Source organism: Drosophila virilis, chromosome 4 (genome assembly GCF_030788295.1).
Source record: "Drosophila virilis strain 15010-1051.87 chromosome 4, Dvir_AGI_RSII-ME, whole genome shotgun sequence".
Taxonomy (NCBI): domain Eukaryota; kingdom Metazoa; phylum Arthropoda; class Insecta; order Diptera; family Drosophilidae; genus Drosophila; species Drosophila virilis.
The window spans coordinates 12,702,498-12,725,437 of NC_091546.1; the positions used below are offsets into that span (position 1 = coordinate 12,702,498).

At 38.6% G+C, this 22,940-nt stretch overlaps 3 protein-coding genes and 1 long non-coding RNA gene across 7 annotated transcripts in view; 2 read left to right on the top strand and 2 right to left on the bottom strand.

Annotated features, from left to right (window-relative positions):
- Trim9 (E3 ubiquitin-protein ligase Trim9) overlaps positions 1-22,940 on the top strand; it is a 113,450-nt gene that overhangs the window by 27,399 nt on the left and 63,111 nt on the right. The gene's annotated exons all lie outside the window — the stretch shown is intronic.
- LOC26531398 (uncharacterized) lies at positions 2,872-3,893 on the top strand. Its single transcript, XM_015173444.3, has one exon. The coding sequence runs from the start codon at positions 3,030-3,032 to the stop codon at positions 3,747-3,749; it is 720 nt and encodes a 239-aa protein (XP_015028930.1). The 5' UTR covers positions 2,872-3,029; the 3' UTR covers positions 3,750-3,893.
- On the bottom strand, positions 4,681-5,580 carry LOC116651548 (uncharacterized). The gene is made up of 2 exons (XR_004304552.2): positions 5,245-5,580; positions 4,681-5,182 (listed from the first exon to the last, which is right to left on the bottom strand). It is a non-coding gene; the product is annotated as an uncharacterized lncRNA (long non-coding RNA).
- On the bottom strand, positions 22,022-22,794 carry LOC6628490 (acylphosphatase-2). Its single transcript, XM_002052001.4, has 4 exons — positions 22,565-22,794; positions 22,494-22,510; positions 22,328-22,437; positions 22,022-22,271 (listed from the first exon to the last, which is right to left on the bottom strand). Exons 1-4 carry the CDS (start codon positions 22,689-22,691, stop codon positions 22,157-22,159), a joined length of 369 nt encoding a protein of 122 aa, XP_002052037.2. The 5' UTR covers positions 22,692-22,794; the 3' UTR covers positions 22,022-22,156.

A 22,940-nucleotide genomic window follows, 5' to 3' on the forward strand; every position in this document is an offset into this window, starting at 1 on the left:
TGCTTTTTAGCGCAGCGGGCTTAAAGGACAGCCAAGGAGTTGCCCAAAAAACGCTACGAAGTCATTACAAACAGCTTAAGTTTATGTTAAACACGCCTACATTACCAGATTTTGCATTTCCAGAATCGAAAAGCAAAACTCAACCAAACTTCAAGTTGAAAGTTTTTCGGTAGAAAGCAGCTGAAGCTGAAGGAAACTCCAGAAGTAGCTGGGGGCAACCGTTGGTGTGGGAGTTGCTGTAGAAGCAGTGGCATGTAATAATTGTAATTTGGATGTGGCAACACTGGAGCGCAGCGAAAACACGAGAAATAACAATCAGAAAGCATTTAGCAAGCAACTTTTGCGTAGCTCAAACTGTGGGGGGGAAGGAAACAAGTCAAACTAAAGCAACTGGCAAGTAGCAGGTGGCGCCCTCTGTTGTTATGGCTTCATATGTGGCTGAGAGTGTGTGTGTGGGTGGGTGCGTGTGTTGGGGGAAAGGGGCGTGCGCTCCCCCTTTGCTTGTAATGTCAACGCATTGCCTAGAACTTTAACCAAAAGCAATGGCAACAAAACAGGTCCTTTAACGATTAAACAACGACAGGAAAAACCATGTAAGAGCGAAAACTCCCACCATACATAAATCTGCACTCAGGGGGTGAATGTGTGTGGGTGTGTGTGTGTGTGTTAGTGTGTGTTTAGTAGCAATTTTAATGGCTTGACCTACTTACAAGCAGTTGTGTTTCTATGAAACACTTAAAGAGCAGAAGTTACTTTTATAAGCACTTCGCAAATCGTTTAATTGCTTAAAGACGAAGTTCTTTATAGATCGGAAATACAGTAAACGCTCGAATAGAACGACTGCGACTTATATAATATTGACATTATTTTCTATCCTTTCTTGTAAAATAATCAACAAATTGTACACTCTTAAACGAGAAAAATATAAGAATATTTTTAAAAGAATATTTTAATGAAACGTTTTAAGTTTCTGGAAGATTGTACTTCCCGTGCGAGCACTTTAAAGTCTTCCATCAAGTTAACAGTCCAAATATGTATAATAATCTAAACACATTACCAAGAAAACGGCATTCACTGTGTATACACACAGGGGTGGGACTGAGGGGAGTAGAGAAATGCGACTCAAAGGCAGCTTTTGAGACAGACAAGACAAACATTGGGTAAACATGGGCTGGGGCCTGGCGGGGCAGCCACTTGAAGCAGAGTCACAAAAGCCTATTAAATAACATGGGTCTTACACATGCGTCCTTAACAGCAGCAGCCAAAGAGCAGGCAAAAGTTTTGCGCACAATTGCCAGGATAAGGCAGAAAATTCGTAAGAGCAGCGGCAGACGAGCCAGTCACATGCAGCCATATGAAATATGAAAATATATGAAAATATTCATGACAGTGTGAGAAAAAAAAGAGAAAAAAAATAAATAAAGACGCACGCTTGATATAAAAAAACAACATAGACAGACATGAAAGAAACCAAGAAGAAAACTTGCACACAGCCAAATGGCAAAAAGTAAACAAATAAACAAGCACACGGAGTCAGGACCATGAAAGATCTGGCCACATATATACTGTGAGCAGGCGATGCATTAGCGATGGGTACGTGTTGCACTCTTATGTCATACGACAAGAAGTGACACGAACTCGCTACAGCAATCACAACTTTGTTCTAGTCTAAAATAAGAATTGTCCATTTCGATTGAGTGCCATAAATGTGCGTATTATAAGCACTGACTCAAAATTAGTGTGACCAAACGTTTATTTCAAGCAAAAATTAGGTATTTTTCATCAGCACATTTATATTGAAGTATTTACGCGTATAAGTCCTTATACAATAAATACATATTTAAAAAAAAAAAACTTGATAAATAAATTCATAGGGACTATATTCATTCTAGTTCAAAAAGTGTGACCATATAAATACTGATCATACATAGCATTTCATTATTTTTACCGAATATCGAGAAACCTTGCGATTTGTTATTTCTATTCTTCTGTGTGGATTCGTGCGTGCTCTGAAAAGACACGACTGGCAGCTACCTCTAGCACGATTGGCCTGGTTGCCAGCTTGTTAACTGAGCACAAGGGCTCACCATTGAGGCAACTTTCGTTACACACTCAAACACACACCCCTCCAGACACACTTGAGGCATAGCTTGGGCTCGCTTCATGTAAGAAACGACACGCAGTTCGGGTCGAAGGACAATGTTCGTCATGTGTCCATGCGACAGGACATTTGCATTTGTATAAGACATTGAGACCAGGTCTTATTTTTGTGGCATCTTTGACTAAATGTAGAGGAAAATTGTATTATTTTAGAGACTGGTTGAATGTAAACTGCTCCAAGTTAGTTGTCTTCCTCTTATTGATGCTGTTGTTCTTGTTGCTGCTGCTGTTGCTGCTGTTAGTTTTGTTGTGCATTTTGCTGTCCACATGACAAACCACTTGAGACCTGAGCGAGGGCAGGATGCAAGTGCCTTATGTAAAACATTTGCCTTTGAGTTGTGCGTAACAATTTGTACAATTTGTTCTTTAAATTGGTTACTTAATAAGTTTTGCAGAATGGGTTTAAAATATTAACAAACTTAAATGTTATTATTGCATTTGTATGTGGCAGGATAATCCAATGGAATAATTACGTATATGAATATAACATTATGTGCTTGCATGTGCCTTAAACTTGAGATTTGTATTCTATAGAAAGTCTTCTCTTATGCAGTTGCTACAAATTCGAATACCTATGGAAGCTCTGTTTCTTAATTTTGAATCTTACCATATATCTCTCTATTTCTATAAGCATGCGTAGGCTTATGAAGTACTCGTTTGCAAACTAATCGCTTTTAAAATCTTTTCTAAATTGTCACATTGTGTTCATAGATTTAGACATATTGTGAAAACAGATCGGAGAGTTTTTACATACATTCGCTCCAATCTTTCCCTTTCTCTGTGTGTCAATTTGTCAAGTTCATAAAATTACAGTTTTTGTAGTAAGCACAATTTGAAAATAATTTTGGCCCGGCGACTTAACGAAATTCATGGAGAAAGATCTGGACTTTTTGATCAACGCATTGTCGCAGCCCAATTCCCCACTATGGGTGACCTATAGTCCGGCTCAGATAAGGGAAATGCGTGAATCCTTTGTCAAGCTGCAGGATCTACTGCGTCACAATCCCTTGTATGTGGAGCGTGCGCCATGTCATCCAGTCCGCTTCAAGGCCGGCGGGAATACAGACTTTAGGCCCATGGCCAAAGATATGCCGCTCACAGTGCCACATATGAACATGCCCAGCGATGCGAAGGAATCATTAACAGTCCTAGTGTCGGAGTCGACATCAATGGAGAGCTTCAGCGATTCGCCCTCGCTGATTAGCAGCAGTTATCTGGGCGGCAGCCAAGAAACACAAAGCAATGACAAACAAGAGCTGGCCACGCAGGGTGATGACGAGAGGAGCACGACGGATAACTTTCTGGCACTGGTGCCCTATCAGCAGGAGCCCAGCCAAGAGCTGGTGCGCTACGAACCGCCCTACGATGAGTATGATTCTGACTCTGATACGCTACGAGGCAGTTCCAGCTGTGACTCTGTATCTGGCTCCGGCGCCAGATCTACGGGCAGCTCATCCGTCGGTGAGGTGTCCATCAGTATACCCATGCAAATGGAATATGTGTGGCATAACGTGGACTACAAGGCGGACAGCACCGACAGCGATATGACCATCATTGCGGATGGCTATAATTATATTTTGAGCAGCTAACAAGTAAACCGCTTGAAAAGATCAGGATCATCATTAAATTAAATTGCATCGCTTGATACACCTTACTTTTATGATATATATGTATATTTATATATTCCGCAAAGGACTCATTCTCGGCTCAGTAAAAGTGATTAAAAACAGAAATTTTAATTGAAAATTCGCACAATTGCGTAGGCATTTGAGCTTTTGCCCGCCCTTGGGCCCTCTCTACAAACACTCGGAAATACACACACACACAATTATTCACAAACACTCACCAACACTCATTCACGCACTCGGTTGAGTGGAAATGTGTATTTTGCCTGCGGTCATTTGTTCATTTCTCTGTGCTCCTGTCTGCGCCAGACAGCAAAACTCTCCTACTATCCTACTATTATTTGCGAGCAAATACACATATTTTTGACTTCAATGTTTCGGCGTGTAATTTCAATATTCTCATACCCTGTGCTGGCTAAATGTGTCAGTAAGGGTATCAGCTCTTTGAGCCTATCATTTCGTGTCTTTAATACTTGTAGCTTGTGTCTGCATCTTAAATGTTTTGTTTGTTTTGTTTTTGAATCATACTTGTTTTGGATATAAATGTTCCTGATAGGGATTGAAGCCTGGACTATGAATTCTTGATATCCAAAAAACTTCACATCAGCAAAAGTTATTCAATATCTTTATTACGTCATATTTTCATCCTAGAGTTAAAGATCTGCTAAGCAGATTGTATTTTTTTTTTTTATTTAATATATCTAGATTTTCTTTTTTTGTTAAATTGTATCTCCAGATAGGAGATATGCACTCCATTTCTTCTGATTCTCCATATATCTGGTATTATTGGAGTGAAATATTATGGGTGCTAAAAATAAACAAAGTAATATAAGAATCAAATATTTAAAATGTTGTTGCCTTCAGCCTCTTTACAAGCTATCTACTAGTCGACCACTCGCATATTCATCTTTTTAATTTTTTTGTTGGGAACATTTTATGTGCGTGCGTGCTGCAATTTCCTTTACCATCTATTCAAATTTAGAAGGAGAGACAGACAAAGAGACAGAGAGCCAAATAGACAAACAACTACCGAAAATTCTAATTTAATTTTGTATGAAATGTGCTTTGCTTTTGCCATTGCGGGGGGTTGATTGCTCTTCGTGTGGCCCGCAAAGTTGGTGGTGGGCGCGTTGGTGGTGCTGCTGCTGCACACAGGTGGTTTGGCAGCGACCCTCCAAGCAATTTGCTTTCGCTTTTTGCCGCTTTTGATTTTCCATATGTTGGGGCCCAGGTCGAATGCCATGCGGAGTGTGGATGGCTTCAGTCCCAGCTGATGCGGCTGCTGTTGCTGCTGCTCTTTTGTCAAGTTCATTTGAATGGTCGGAGGGCAATTGTGGAGCTACGATGACCATTTATTCTTATATGCATATTAAACATTGGCATTTTGGCAATGTCTGCTATAAAATTTGAATTGTATGCAATTAGTTTAATGGCCGCTTTTGTGCTCTTCTGCAATTACTTGAGTTGAATTGGAATCGATTTGTTATTTACAGAGCGCTGAATTTATATGTTCATGCCGGAATTGTTTACAGAGTAATCATGTTCATAATATCAAGTATTTTTTATCCACAATTATTTCTAGTTTACTCTAGTCTAAATTATATAAATATTTACTGCATTAATCGTGTGTGTAATTGAATAAAAACTAAAAATATCTTCAGGCTTTGCCTAACTAAAAGGATAATTTCAAATATTTATCCAAATTAATTGATAATTCGGCCACACTAAAAACTTGGGTTGATAAGCTGTAACTATATATATTTTATTTTCATTAGAAATTTTGTTTATACTTTGATTATAAATTGATGATGGTAATTGATTAAGATTTCGTAGTTTGCTTAGTTTTTTAATTTATACTTTTTCTACAACTTAAGTATTTTTAGCTCATTTACATGTTCCTTAACTCCTTTACTTCGATGAGTACGGCCACATTCAAATAAACACACCACCTTTCAATACATAACATATGAAAATACATATATGTATAAATGATTATATATATATATATATTTACTCTAGCTGCTAATAGTACTTCTCCCTATATCAGCTTATCTCTGATAACTGATAACTGCCATGAATAGTTACGCACATTACTGTGCTTACCAACTTGTATCACATTCCAAACTATCAATCAGTGCATTATTGCAGCACCGCTCAGTTCGCTTCATGCCGTCCTTCAATTATCATCAAAAATGTAAACTAAACTCATTAATTACTGCAATTAGGTAAAATACAATTTTTTTCCCTGCACTTAAATGGTCTTTATCTGAAAATCGTTGGCTGGTCTCGTATTGTGTTGCTAAATGTTACGCACGCGACCGGCAACGAATAATGAGAATCGGAGAGAAAGGGAGCTAGAGAAAGAAGTAGAAGAAGAAAAAACGACCCACTCCAAACAGCGTCAAATCGCGTTGAGGTAAGAGCAGACCGGTCTAACCGAGGCGCTGATTAATGGTCTCTTCTTGCGGGCACGTCATAAACGGGCAGGTTCCTAGCAGTTCCTTACTCAACTGTCCCCCACTGCGCCCACTCCAACCCTTCGGCCGTTGGTGTATTATCAGCGCTTGACTGGGCAAAGCGTTGCGGCCCTGCCACGGGGGTTGGGAGGTTGGGCTTGTCGTCCAGTCAAGTATAATTAACAACTTTGTTGTGCAGGGTTTTCCGACTCGCACTCTTCCGTTCTTGCGTTGTTAAAGTTTTTTTTTTTTAATTTTTGTCAAGAAATTGCAAAAGTTGTTGCTCGTTTTATGTAAATGATGTGTAAACACCACGTGCAGCGCCCAGGCGGGCACAGTTCATAATCCTCGCCTGGAATGCAGCTCAGTGGCAGCTCGGGGGGTACAATGTTAAAAAATATTCAATGCATATTTCGTGGCGCATGTCCATTAGGTGGAGAGTACAACGACACGTGTCGCTGCGATTTATTAGCATAATTTCTCTTCTTCAAGTTTTTATGTGTGTGTGCTTTTTTAAGCACGGGAAACATTAAAGTGAAATTGATGTTGATGTGGGTTTCGTTTTTGTGGGGTCTTTTCGTTAGTTTCCCGGTAAAACTTGTGACATAAATCCGAACAAAGTTTTGATGCGCGGCAGGTTTCACTTTTCAATTTCCCTGACAACCTCGAGGCAGCATCATCAGCATTAGGAGCAGCATCAGCCGCATCCTCAAAACTTCTCACTTAATTGTTGTACATTTGTCAACCTGAGATACGCACACAGACACACACACTTAGACGTAAACTCGAAGCGATCCCAAAGACGTTGTCAACACTTAGAGACAGCACTTTAAATTCAGATACACACGCAGACACAATAAGCTATAAAAGCCATTGGCGAGGCGTAGCTGGAGACGCGCGTATCTGAGTATCTGGTGGATACACGTGTCTAGTCTTGTGCTATTTATGTCTCAGTTAGTAGCACATTTGCTTCGACTAGTTCGTAAATTAATTGGATTTGCAATTATATACCAGACAACGCAGACAAGAAACGACAGCTGCGTGTGAGAAGCGCATAGAGAGGCGCCACTAAGCTGCTGCTATTAGAACCGCATAGCATTGCAAATTAGTCGTAAAGTCGTCTAATCAATAGTTGAGAAATGCATTTCATGACTGTTAAGCTAAAGTTTATACTAAAACTGCGAAACTTTGAATACTTGGAACTGCAAAGTATTTTTTGTTTATAATATGATATAATATAATACAGCATGGAATGTAATTAAATTAATTTAGAGATATTTTATATAATAAAAGATATCTTCGATCTAGAATCGTATTCAAAGATAACGAAAGATAAATATATAACGAAATTCAAGAATAATGAGGCAGTAAATAGGAAAATATTTTTTAAAGAAAACTAAAAAAAAAAGAAAACAGAAGCCGTTTTGTTTATGCACAGAAATAAACAGTATTAATTCTTATAAAGAACACTCAGTTAACACAAATCATATCTCACAGAAAGTAACAGTAGACCATGACCAACCTCATGTTTCGCATGGAACTGCCATTTTCTGACGTGAGTCTTGGGGGCGCTCCCCAAAATAAGCTTTGGACATGTGTGTTTAATGTGCGTCGAGGTTGAAAAATGTTCAGTTTGAAAATGTAATTATATGCCCGAGCAAGTCGTAAACATCATTAGGCAAGACAATGCCATCCGACAGATACAAAACCCAAACAAATATTTTTAATAAGCGGATAGATGCAACCCCCACCCTTGGCCGTGCCGGGCACGTGCGTTGTTCCCGGCAACATTGATGGAAATATTTGAAATTGCAATAAAATGTCTGACTGAGCATTGAGTATACGATTAATTTATATATATGCTCCTAACTCGTACTGCCCTGCTCGATGTTTAAATCGGCCTGCCTGTGGACTGAAAATCCTTTTAGCTTGCTTTTTTTTTTTTTGTTCTCTCCTTTTTGTGCAATCCTAATTTTGCGTACGAACATGAAAGGCCACATTGCTATGTGACCAGAGGCCGCAAAGCGTATCTGCTGCACCCCCTTGGCTTGCCGGTGGCGCAGACGCACCCCTCTGAGCCAACTCCCTCTCGCATGCCCCGCTGCAGCAAGGTGTCCCTTCTCAAATGCGTCGCGTTTTTAATTCCACTTCCGTTTCGCTACTTTTGCAAAGATTTTCGGTGGTTGCTGCCGCTGCTGCTGCTGCTGCTGCTGTTGCCATGGCGCACATAGCTTTGGTTGGGGTGGGTTTTTCCATCTAACGAAGTTTTCCCGGCAAACGGTTTTGCGCACTCTTTTAGTTAATTTCCACTGCAATGCAAAACTGAGGCAACTGCATTTCAAATTAAATCCTCAGCGAGCTATTTGTCATTTTTGACAGTTAAACTGTTTTTCGGCGTCGCTGAAATTGTGGCTTATGGTCGCAGTATTACGTCCTGCTTTTCCTCCCATTTTCATTTTCACTCTCTCCTTTTTTTTTTTGCTGCGCAGTTGATATTTCGCTTCCTGATACTCCCAGTGCGGCGTGACTCCTGTTCTATTTGCCGTTGTTGCTGTCAGTGTGAGCTGCTGTTGTTTGTAATTAGAGCTATAAATATTGTGCTTGTTGTTGGTATGAGAAAAGTTGGAAATTTTTGATTAAGGAGAGCGAGACAATTTGATATACAACTCCAGAAAGTTAAGTGTGAGATCGGTTTTCAAATGTTTTTGATTAAAGCAAAACAACTTAGATTATTATCAAATGAGTTTCTACTAACACTTGAGCTTGGGTTAGAAAGATAAACTGGCAACTCCTCGATATACAACACCTTGATATAAGCTGTATACAGGCCAGCTCCTGGCTAAGGAACATAAGACTTGAAAGAGGGTATAGAATAAATTATTTAATGGAAAATGAGTTCCGAACTAAGTTAGTTATTATCTAGGTAAAAAAATGTGAAGAGTTAAAAATAAAGTATATTGTAAATACTTAATACTGAATACAGAATACTTTAAGATCCTCCTATTCGTTTGTATTAATCAACTAATTATAAAGCAAATTCAAAATTGCGATCGTTGTGTCCGTAGAAGAAAGTTTTGCAATTATTTCGAATATATTCATCTGGGAATTGTATTCCATATCATATTTTTTGTTATGCTTCTAGTTGTCGCCAACTACCTTCGTCTGCTTGAAAACGGGCAAAGCTTATCGTAACCAAAATATTTGGTCCACAAATCTGCACACATTAACAGATTTGCGCGAAACAATGGGAAAAAGCTGTTGAAATTCCCAAACGGTTCGTAGAAAGAGATTAAAATCAAATCAACGCATAAATTGCCAACTCTTTGGCGAATCCTGCGCTAAGGACATTAACGCCTTAAGCCCAGTTAATGGCGAAGCTGCGCATACGACCATAAATCATCAAACATAATAGACCAAAAGACAACAACACAAAAATGAAAACAAACGAAATGAAATTTAAATTCGAGTGAGGCAGCAAGCATTTGCATGCAACATCTATAAAAAAAAAAAAAAACAAAATTATAATAATTCCCCCCTTGCGATCTGCCAAAATCCGCTTAAAGTACATAACAATCAAAAATTATGGCCTTATAACGGCACAAAGGGTTTCGACTTGATTGGGAATTGGGTTTTTTTTTTTTTTATTTTATTTGGGCTTAGGCTTGCCGCTCGTCCGCACGTCCACTCTTCCGCTCTCTCTACTCGACTCGAAACCCAAGCTGCAACAGTTGCACAACCAATCGCCACAAATGGCGTCTATTTCGAAGAGTTGTCGAGGGGGAGTTGGTGTATCCACAGAGGGGAACAAGCTGCCGGCTGGCATTGGCCATTAAAAAGTTTTGTCAAGTTAAATTACCAAAAATTGCAAATTGCTTGGATTATGCCCTGTTCAAGGACATGGACATTGCTGCCTGTTGTCCTGACCACTTTCACTTCCTGTTGCCCTGACTGTGTGTGCGTGCGTGTGTGTGTGTGTGTGTGTGTGTGTCTGGGCTGCATTGTGTGGCTAAAGGATTTCGTACACTCAATATAATTAAGGGCTTGAGCCTTGAGCCCAAGTTATGCGCCACACAAAACGCTCTCGTCCTGCCCCTTACGGGCCCTTTGTGTCCAGGCAACGTTTTTGTGTATTTTGTGGTCTGAGGTCTGGTTTTTGCTTAGATACAGCCTCTGTGTGTCTGTGTGTGTGTGTGTGTGTGTGTGTCTGAAGAATTTGTCGCTCAGCATTTGAATTGTATGTTAAATTAAATTTTACCACAGAGACCAGCCACACTCTCTCTTCTTCTGACCAGTCATGCCGCCCCACAACGACGCCTTGGGGGGACTTTTTTCCAAAGTCATTGGCTCCACAGTGTGCAGTGCCTGCTGCCTCTGGATGTGGCTCGTTGCCTGGCTGCTGTGGCATTAACTTGTCAGTTTACTGAGCTTGACAGATTTTTCATTGGCAGAGCCCCAGTGGTCGGTGGTTTGGTTTGGTTTGGTGGGTTGGCGGTTTGCTTCGCCTGTTTGTTTGTTGTGCTAGCCTCTGGCCATAGATAGGCTGTTGGAATTAATAGTATATCATTTGATATAGTCTGAAATGCATACAGAACAGCTTGGTACAGGTGTCACTGTGGCTGCTTTTGCGGATATTGGTTTTAAACTAAATTCCTGAAATTGGCAAGGCTGCGTTTGCATCTAAGATGCAAGGCAACAGCACTTTGTTGCTTTTCTGGTCCAACAGCAAATGCAAATATTGGAAATTTCATTATCAAAATGCATTAAATAAAACAAAGTATTTGAGCTTAGATTTAGAGAAATAACACAAACTGTTTTCTGTGTGCTTCACCTAAGTACATTTTCCATTTAAAAGAAAAGTATTATCAACAATTCAATTATATTTCCAAACCCATTAATTACAGGGAAAAATTCAATTATACAAAAAACATCTATTAAATGTTTTCGTTCGTTTTCGTTCCTATTCGATATCATTTGTTAGCTTCTAGTTAAAACGATTTTAAGTAGCCACAATGGTTACATTTCGATAGCAAGTTGCGAAAGACATTTCTTTAAAAAGAAAACTCATTAAATTAAAAATAATTTACATCCGTCAAATCGGAAATAGCTTCCAACTATGATAAATCATCCCTTAGAATAATTTGATATTTTATCCTGCCTAACTCTATATTATATATCCAAAAAGTTTTTAAATGTCTTGCTTTATAATTAATGAAATTTCCTCTATTCTTTCAGGTAAATATCATGCATGTATTTCCAACACCCACATAATTGAGTAAGTCAGCATTTTGTGTACATGTTATTAAGTGTCCCGCTGAGTGACGCCCACCAAATAAGCCCATTTTGCACATACATTGCAATCAGGCCGCGGTCAGAGAAGAAGCCAAGTTTCTGGGCATGGAACTGTGCCTATAAATCAATAAACAATGCAGGCGACAAAAGCTACTCATAGCAATATATACTCGCAGACATTTAAGTGGCTGCTCTTTCATTATATGCGCATAAGTATGACCAAGATATATCACTGGGCTATTTGGCTGATTGTCATTGCTTAAATGGCGTCTGGGCATTTATTTAACTGCCTGGTTGTACGGTCTGGCCGTGGCTGGGGTCGGATCCGTGCGGTTTTTTTTTTTTTAGTTCCCGTATAGTTTGTGCTATCTGCGAATTGATGTCGAGTGCCTAAGGAAGGCGCAACGTTTTAATTTAATAGGCGCACATGAGGCTCCGGCACATAAAAACCAATTTCGCGTAAGTGATAAAAATGCAATGAGCATATACGTGTTCGTCTTGACAATCATCATGATGCTGATGATGACCATGTTGATGACAATCATCAGCTGCTGACGCAGACGCTTAAGAATTAAATTTACGATGGCACCAAAGTAATTTTGACACATATATCTAGAGCACATAGCTGGGCGGCAAATAAAACTCGCAACAGAGACAACGAATGGGTGGGCTTGCAGGCGACTTGCCTCGCTATACCCTGTAGAAGTTGTGTAGTAAAGAGAGTATATCAAAATCTCGCCAGGCAATGTGTGCTGTGTGCTTGCGGCTGAAGTGTTTCAAATCGTAGCATTTCTGATTCCCTTGAAGAGGGTATTGTTATCTTCCTTAAATCAATTAAATATTTAAATATTTTTATATTGTTGGAAATAGATTTACAGTTTATGATATTGGGTTTCAAGACAGCTAATCTTATAATAGCACAATTCTTTCATTTTGCTAATCAATATTTCAGTAAAACATAGGCATATGTGTATTAGGTTATTTATTAACTATCTACAGGGCATTAGTTAGTTGATCAACCTATATTGCTGCGCTGTTGCCTGGTTCTCCATTTAATTGCTTAATTTGTATGCAACAGCAACAGCAAAAGAACACACAACATTACATAATGTCATGAGCTGCTGCTGGATGGGAATTGGTAATGTTCCTGGGAGCATAGAGTACGCATATCCCCGAGACAACCCCACTCCCCCCTCATATCAACCCCACTACAAATGCAACTTTCAATCATCATCAATTTCACATCAAAGTGTCGCCCACAGCCGGAACTGCAGACGGCACTTGCACCCCTCCCCGCCAGCCCGCCCGCTCGCCACAAGCGTCTCTGCCTGGCATTGTGGCAATGACGAGATCATATCGATGACAGGCGGTGCCGAGAGTCTTCGACATGACATTTTTGCTAGACGCCTTTGTTGTTGCTGTGTTGTGTGTGTCGTTGTGTGTATGTTATCGTGAGAGTGTTGTGTCTGGCATGCACTTTTCAAGTTCAATCTCAAGTTGCCATTCGCCAGTTGCCAGTCGCTCGTTGCAAATCAATCAGTCAGTCAGTCAGTCAGTCAGTCCGTCAGTCCGTCAGTCAGTTCGTCTGTCATTCAGTCTGACGATAGGCGATACAACATATTCGCATTGTTTAATGACCCGCTTGCCATTGGGTTTACTTTAAGCCACAGAACCAGACGTTGTGTTTCCTGTAGCCGAACGCCAGTTTTATGGCCCTGCAATTGGTTTCTTGATAGGCGAATACATGGCCAGGAAATCACGCCTGAATCTACCCCATCAGCTTATTTTAGCACATTTATTGATCTTTTCTAACTTCATAATCGTAAGTGTCTGTGTCTGGCCCTTTAATTTTATTGCATTTTTATTTTCTAAAGGAAAAAAGTTACGTAGAATCATGTGCTTTGTGTGATTACATTGCAAACTGATTTCAAACCACCTTAGACTAGGTTCTTAAGTGTTTTGCATACCTGTTGGCTTTAACCGACTTTGGAATATTACGTAATCGTAATTCTCACAGTTAGGACATCTTTTTTAAGATGTAAGGGATGGAAGTTAAACGTAATGTAAGTTAAAACCAGTTTCAGGCTGGGTATATACTTATATATACATATTTTCATTTGCTTTTTTTACTTAACTAACATTTCAATCAATAATTTCTTCGATTGCCGATTGCCTTCCAATCAAGAAAATCCTTCCTATCCCCCGGTATTACTCAATTCAACATCTATTTTGAAAATCGTTGCCTCAGGCATCACAACTGTCAACAATTTACATCAGACACGCCCAAAACAATTCTAATTACCCAGCTTGACAGTTTCCGCCCCCTGCTAAAATCTGAAAAACGCTCTGCAAGGCCTTAATTCCAGGCGAGAACCGTTAACTGTTATCAGAGCTGTAATCGATGCAGATTCACAATTTTTACATAAAATTGACACATTTGTCGAACTGTCGATTTGTCCCAATAAATTCCTGCCTGCCGGATGGAGTGTGGGTAGTGGGGGGGTGGGAAGGGCGCCCTAAAGTGTTGGGCCCTTTCACAATTTGCGCTCGTGACATTTCAATTGCCTGCGGCGTTGTATGTTTGGGCGGTAGGCGGAGGGCGTGGCCTGTCGCTCTGTCGCTGGGCATAATTGAAATTGACATATTTCATTGTCGGCAAAAGGCAACGAAAATTGCCAAAGTAAATTTTTCAATTTTCATCACATTTAAGTGAGGGCCGCTGCGGGGCGTACGCCCAGGCAGCGAGAAAGTGGACAAAAGCTACGCATTGATTTGCTTTGATTCTCATTCATAGGTCGCTGTCATCGTGTGTTCGCCTTTATTTACCGTTTTGCTTTGTTGTAAAGCGCCCCAGGGTCTGTCAGAAGGGCCGGGCATAGGGCGGGGGAGAGCGGCAGAGTGAGCTTAGGCCTGTAGCTTTGTCTGTCAGCTCGGCCGGCTGGGCTAAGCGCCTTTCACGAGTGCCCAGCAGCCGTGCCCTGCACAGCTTCGCCCCTTTGGTTGTTGCATACTTTTCTCTCTATTTGTACTCTTGTGAAGGGTATTAAATTTGCCTCATGAAACGTGGGACGCATATAAGCAAACAACTCCGATTTCAATGAGTCTATAGTATTGATAAAGAAGGAAATGTTCCAGAAATGAGTTTTTTTATTGGCAAACATTCTGTTTCTAAACTTATTTCAGCAATAAACAGATTCTCTCTTCTCCCTATATGTGCGAAAATTCCTTATCATAAGAGTATTTAATCGTTGGTGTAACGAAAATAATCGCACTTTTTCGGGTTGTATCATATCGACGCGTTGAGCCATGTCGTGGATTTTTGGCAGCTTTAACGGGATTAGATGGCTCCCGAACAGCAGCGCTCATGATGAAGATGCGGATGATCAACGGCATGGCATGATTAAGTTCAGGTTTACTTTAAAATTGTATCAAGGGCGATAAGTATATAGAAAATCAAACGACAACAAGGGAAATCGCTTTAAAGGTGAAAACAAAAGTGAACGAAGGGGTTCGTTCTGTTTGTAAGGATCTAAGAACAAAATACTTTTTGTGGCCAATGGGGCGTTGTTATAGTAAAATGGCATAGCATTTAAGCGCATTAACAGAGGGAGAGAGAGCGAGAGCGAGAGTTTTCAAGAAGCTTTTCGTGAAGCTTAAACAATAAGAATTTAATTCAGAATTGGCGAAACCAATTTAATTCGCGATGTTTTAGTGAAGCTCTCAGAAGATTAAATCAATTCCAACCGTTTAGCTGAACCAACACAAGCTTATGATTTAAATCAATTTTTTTTTTTTTGCTTAAAAGGGATTTGTTTTCAGAGGAACTATTGCAGGTCAATCGAAAAGCTAAATGGTTTTGTGCCGAAATTTCTGCAATTTCTTTTGTTTTTATTTTGGATTAAATTGAAATGACCATGGCAATACATTGGTGAATTATGGAAAAGTAGAAAACAGTCGTGTATTGTTTTCTTTTATTTTTTAAAGGACATTAAATAATTGTAAAGCATTGTTAATTCATTTTGCTGTAGTTACATTGTTGATTGATTTTTCATTCATTTATTATACATTTTTTTCAGGCATTTAGCAATCGTAATTTATGCAACTTTAAACTTTACTTTAAGCAGGACAACAAAAGCTATGTGTATATTGATAAAGTGGAGCTTTGTGCACTTGACTGCCTCTGCGTTGTGCTCTCGGCCTTCCTCTATTTGGCATTCGCCCATAAATTGTAAACGCGAAAACAATGAAATCTGTATATATATAATATATACAGGACAGTCGAGCAGGTATTTGGGTCAGTTTTGGGCGCGATTCGGTGTTTTTTGTTGTTGTGTGCCCCAGCAACATGCAAAACAGAAGTGGCACAAATTTAAGTTAAAAATACAAAAATCCAGAAAGAAAGAAAAAAACAACCAACACAATGTTGCATACAATTGGGCGTGTTTCTTTGTCCCTTCATTAAAATTAAAATAAAAGTGGTTTGCACTTGGGCATCGTGCATCCTGTTTTAATATTAATGAGTCTACAATAAGAGCTGCAGCAGCAGCAGCAGCGGCCATTGCGGCGAGTTTTAAGACTTGCCACAAAAAAATGCGCATAACTAATTGAGTTTGTTTTCGCTGGCTAATTTGCCTGACCAAGTTTTGTATTGTCTTTTAGCCTCTGACGGGTCCGGTGTTTGTTCCATTGTTTCGTTGGTAATACCTCAACTTGGCCTGGTTTATTTTAAATTTATCTGGCTGCCGGTTGATGTGGACTCTGGCCTGCAACTATCTGAGCACAAAGAACATTTTCTTCAGTTTTGTAAATGCCTTTCATCACCCTATTTATATTTATGGGTCCCATTAGAAGACGAGTTAAAAATAGATTTATTAAAAAATAGATAAAATATTCGGTTATCGAAGTCTTTTGCTCTCGGTCAATTTTCATGAATTTATCTTCTTTAATTTAAGACATTTTTTCATTGCAATTTACACATTCATTAAAAATTTCCATTTCACATATTCTATTCTATTCTTGTTTGTGAAGGTGTAAGAAAATATTAATCAGTATTGCGTAATGGAAAATCGCTGAAAACATTGACATTTTTATTTGTTTTATTGTTCATGTGCAACTTTGTAAATATATCAAATTTTAATTACGAAATATAGTATGTGTAGCATAAAGAATACAATTTATACAATTATTTGAAATTTCTATTTCCATTATTCTCTTTCGCATTGTGTTTGTATAAACTCGGCCCTTAGTGCAACTGAGCAGAAAGTATTATTCAGATTTCCGAAATTGAACATCCCTTAAAATGTACAAGAAACAAATAAGTTTATGCCTGTTGAAAACATTGAACTGTTTAGCTTTAATTTAACAAACTACCTGATGAAATGTTGTAAAAGCAAAGTGTATTTCCACATGACTACACTCTTTTCTCTCTTTTCTTTTTATAATTTTGTGTTTATTGCTGTGAACATTTTTTGTTGGATTTGGTTGGCGGAAGTGTTCTCTGTTTTGATATATCAAAAAAAATAAATTTTTATATTTTATACTGTCTTATTGTCATACTTTTAAGCCCCTAGTAACAATTTTATTACATTTCTACTGATCCTAATTTTCGTGGTCTATCGGTTCTTTGATTAGACATATCAAACCATGTTAGTCATGTAATTAACGTGTCGCATATCAAAGCCTATCCTTGGACTAATCAAGAGTTTCTAAACTATCAAAAGCTCGCATCATATATGCATAAATATTTTGAGAAAAATTAGGCCGCGTGGCATGCAAGTGGCATTTGACGTATCCTAATCCAAAGGCCCCATCGGGGCGAGCGAACTGGAAATCTTCAAAGCCACAAAACTTTTGGCACTTGCCCTTTGGCATTTAGGGTTAACTGCCTACGCCCGGCCCGGCTGTGCAACAAATCAAAGCCCACAAATAAAATTCGAAAAGTATTTGCCTGTAACAAGTTTTGGGGCCGCAACAGAACGGAAAGTTTTGTATGGAGCGCATTCCGTTCAAGCGCCTTTAGGTATGCTATAAAATGTTAAACAAAACAAGATTTTCAGCGTTTCAATGTATTCTTATCGCGCGCTCATTTATTATGCAAACTTGGCCAAAGTTTGCATTGTGAAAATTTCTCAATTGCCGCATGCAAAGCCCTCGCCTGGATCGACCTGCCAGGTGGCTGGGTTGGAAGGGGGAAATGGGAAGAGGGGAGAGTGGAGGGTGGAGCTTAGACTGCTAATCAAATGCGACATTTATCAAATTGGCACGCAACATGGCGTCCAAACATGCAAACTGCATGCCCTGTGGGCGTGGCATTCAGGCAAACGTGCCGCTTGTTGCATGCGTGCCAAATTAACGCTGAAAATAGTAAGTGTATAGATATTGGGAGAAAATATATATGTATATTTTTTGGCAGAGTTCATCATGCAACATTTGCGCAAGCCAATTTTGACAGTTGTGGCAAATGGATTTGCGTCTAGACTCTAGGCAGCATCTCCCTCTCTTTCTCTGTTGCTTTCTTATGTTCCCTCTCTTTCTCTCTTCCCATGGAGCCCAGTCTAGTGGCTGAGCATGTGGACAATGCTGGCAAAGTCGGGGCTTTGCCAGTGCCTTAGACTGAGATTTGGCTGCAGTCTGCACGGCTTTGTCTTGCTCGGCATTGCGCGACGAACATGGTCTGCATTTGTAATAAGCCGCCAGATGCGGTCTGGCTCTGCGCTATTTTTCCTTTATTGAGCCTCAAAATTATCTACCACTTTAAATGTTATGAATCTATAAAGTCGACAGTTTTAGAGTTAAATTGTTATCATTTATATATTTTATACAAAGCGTATTTGTACTTACCTAATTTCATAGACTTTCATTTGTAACATAAATATTATTTGCAGCAACTTTTTTACGCACGATTTACGATTAGCTTCAGTCAGTCCTCTCTTATATTGATTATTTTTTCATTCTGTTAACAGCTGCATATAAATATTAATTACTTTAAATAATATCGTACGTTAAATACTATTATTATGGTCATCGTAATTACTAACATTTCACATGCATAATAATGTAACTCTTTGTATTTAAAGGAGATCAAAGAGTCTCAGAAAGCCTAAAACAAACCAACAGAAAAAAATTATGGTTTTGATTGGCTTTAATTGTTTCTTTTAAATTCTATTAAATCGACAAAAAAAAAAAAAAACAATAAAAATACATTTGGTTCCGCTGAGTGCATTCTGCATAACAATAAACATTTTTTTTAACCGAGCTTATATTTCATTGAATTATCTGACTTGAATGGGTTTTTTATGTATGCTAAAGAAAAAATGTTAAATCATTCAATTTTATAATATTGTATATGGCGCATTTATGAGAGTTACTAAAACAACTTTGTTTTAAATGTATTTTTTATAGATTTATTTTTTTCAACTTACCATTTGACTAGGGCCCATAGCGAGCCTATAAAAATAATATGCTACATAAGCTATACTCTAAGGCAAAGCAAAGAGAGGATGATTATGTATACTTATTACATTAGGTATATGTACGTCTTCTTTTAGTTTCAGCGAGAGCTTTTCACAGACTAACTTTTCTTAACACAAATGTTTAGCAGCTGCTAGTCTGATCGTTGAAATCAAGACATTGTGACCAGAATGTATATTTAATTGAATGCAAGCGATTTCATACTTGTATTATAAACATTCTCTAAATATTTGTAAATAGATGTGATATATGCCATGTTATTAAAATTATCGCCAAGTTTGGTAAATATTCAAATAATTTGCCCATCTATAGCACAAAGTTGCATTCAATTTATTTTGACATCTATCCCCGCCCATGGCATAGACGTCATGATTAGCCAAGTTTCAACGCGTATTTGAGGGCGTCACATTAACCGCTATTCGCTATTTGCGAGTCGATAATCAATAGGCATCAATGTGCCAATGAACTCGTCAATGAACTCGTTATCAACGCTAATGGAACCTTTTCCGTGCCACATGCAAGCAATGCGCACGCGAGCAGCCAAAAAAAAAAAATAACAAAAACAAAAAAGACAAGGAAAACATTCCACATTTCAGTTAAAAGCACATGTATGCTATGCCACGCCCACCCTATCGCCTCTCGTGTGGCAGCTAATCCTCGCCTTTTAGTTTGTTTGCCTAGCGCCACAATATGATTACAATAATTTTATGTATATTTGGAAAATGTCGATGCATATTTTGGGTCACGCACGCGAAAACGTTAACAACAGCAACAACAACCACAACAGAAATAAACAGGAAAAATTCAAGCATCAACCGGAAAACGGAATTGATTATCGACACAATATATTCCCCCTTCCCCCGCTATATCAACCCGTGCCCCTCATACCAAACCAAAGGTTTGTCGGCTGCGTTTTATCTATTTGCGTGCCGCGTTGCCGTTTGCCTGTTTTGAATTTGAAATACAAATTACGAAATATAATGTCTTCATTTTTGTGTTTTGATAGCCTGATTCCATTTAAAATTTATAAAAAAATCATTAATGGGCAGAGTAAATTTTTGGCAGATTTGTGGGGCAGAGGGGCCAGTTAAAAAGAAACATAATCGATTAATATTAATAAAAATCTATTGATATATGTATATATATATAATATAATGTACATAATGTAAAGAATGTTTTATTTCTGTCATTTTTTATTGATACCTTAAGAGTTATAATACATTTTATTTCTACCGATTCTTATCGATACTTGTCGAGTCGATTAACATTGATTTTAGCATTTGTGTTTTTCTGGTAAGGCCCAGGTCTATGCCTAGTATTTGCTTACTAGTCTCACCCGACTCGACCAATTGCGAATTAACTTTTTCTTTTTAAATTGCAAGTGATTTGCGAAACACTTAATAAGGTCGAAGTACACGGTGCATATTCCAGATAAATGCGGATCCATATTAATCCATTTCTCAGCAGAGATAATTCTAAAGTAGCCTGGGAGAAAAATGTAAAAACTTTTTTCAGCCATCTGTACTGGTTTGCTTTGGCTAAGCCAGTTATTCAGTTAGATCAAAATTTTAGTCAAGTAAATTCTACCCAAGAAAAATTCAGAAAAGAATTTGTAAAAAATATTCGAGGCCCTCAAATGTCAGACAAAAATAAGTGAGTCTCTTAAAGTAAACTAAATAGATATAAATTACAGAAGTGTGTTTATTATCTGTTCAAAGATCTAGTCCCAATCCCAGTCTACAGTTCAGCTCGGCCATTGGCAGCCCCGAGACCAGGCGCAAAATGTTGCTATTCAAGCAGCTGCTGCAAAAGGAGCTGGTTAGGGATAATATGAGGCCTCGAAAAGTTGTTAATGTTCGGCATCGGAGGCGACAGCAGCAGCAAGAACAAGAACCACAAGCCGAATCAAATTTTTAATTATGCTTGCGTGCATTTTTGTTTCTGATATTTAAACACATTCTTGGGGGGTTTTTACGCTGCGAAAAACCAAAACATATTTCATTCCGTTTTTCAATTATCTTTTCTCGGCCAAAATAAAAATGTCGTTAAATATGTATGTATTTAAATTTTGTGCTTTTTGTCGTTCAAATTGCATTCCCAGTTTTAATCAATAATTTTTTAGTCATAAATACTTTTTAATTGAATTCTTTGCGAATTGCAATATCAGCCTTGCATAGAAATTCAAATAAAAAAAAGTTAAGAAAAAATTAAAAAAAAAATCGTTTCTACTCAATTGAGTTGAATTTGTTTTCTGGAATGCGCAAGCAAAACCCGTAAAACCGCTGCAGCGGTCTGATGCCAGACCGATGGCTTTTGTTGCAATTGTTGCGGTTTTAACAGTTTATAATAAAGTGCCAGTTAGTCAGCCAGTTAGCCGGCAAAAAAAGTCGGGGCCAAATGCGCTTTTATAAAAACAAACCCGAATTCCGCCCACTTCAAATGTTGCGCAGCCGTTTTTAATTGCAGTCAAGCGCCAACTGTTACATTTCGAAGTCGGCAACTTTTATTTATTTATGCAAATTTTGTTTTTCCTTTTATTTGCCAAAGGCCGAGCGGTTGGGGCTCGGCAATATTTGCTGCTAAATTGGCAAAAGTGGCGCAAACTTTTGACCAGTTTTTGAGTCGTGGCAAAAATATTTTGATGGCCGCGCAGAAATAAAACGATATTGTCACAATTTTCGTTGCGTATTTGTTGCGAATGTTGAAAACGAAAATACGTTCTATTATTTCAAATATTTGCAGCCAGCTAATTGGACGACAAATGGCGCGTTCTACGAGCTGCGACACGTGCCAATATTGTCGAGCGAATTCCCCGAGCTGCTGCTGGTCAAAAACTTTTATACTTTTATTTTTGTTAGACAACTTTGGCCATTTGTGGCTTGGCTATGGCCGTATTATGGCAATTGTGTACGGCAACAAAAGTTGTTTGCCACGCCCAAAATCCAAGTCCGTGTGCGGGGAACGTGCTGACACGTACGTTGCGCATACGACATGTGTTACTCGCAAGTCGAGAAAAATATATATGATTTAGATGTATTTATTGTTATGACATAATTAAGCAGTAGTGGAGTTTTAGAACTAACATATATATATATATATGTATATATATTTAAAACGAACAGAGACGTGCACAGTTGTCGCTTTAGAATCCTTGCCCTAGCGCCTTATGGTGAATGCGTTGAAATTGTATGTGGGAATTGGCTCGTTGGGCGTAAAAACGGCTTTTTCGATTATGGAACGTGGACTGCCCTTGTGCTGTAGCCACAAGCGCCTGCAAAGATTAATTTAAATTAATTTATATAAATATTGAGCAGCGGTAGTACTCACATTTCAGATATCATATCCTGAGGTCCCTCCATGATGCCTTTGACAGTGCCTTCTTTGGTATTCATGCACCAGCCATTGAGACCCAACTGCTTGGCCTTGATTTGTGTGTGCTTAGAGCCCAAAGATGCTGTTTAAAATCGGCTCCAATGGATAAATTTAAACTTACCTTACGAAAATATACGCCTACGTTTTGAGTGTTAGAAATTGTTGCATTTAAGTGTATTATTCAACACTTACCTTGCACACGGCCAAAGATCTCGAACATTGTGCTATAGATCTTCTTCTCGCTGCCCATATTTTTAGCTAATATTTCAGTGGGCAATTTCGATTCGACTTTCTTCGATTGCTTAATTTTGGTATCCATTATTAACAGTTCTTGAACATTGAAAACCAAAAAGAAAAAATTTCTAGATGCTATATATATTTTTCAAAAATTGTTAACTACTACGCTTGTTATTTGTTTTACTGGAATGATTAGGTGTATAAGGAGAAGCTCGTAGCTAATGTTGATTTTCAAAATTTGACAACGTTTTCTCAACATGCTCTTTGATTTATTGAATATGATTCAACTGGCTCTATACTGGCTTTAAGTATTTTATGTAGATAACTTTGC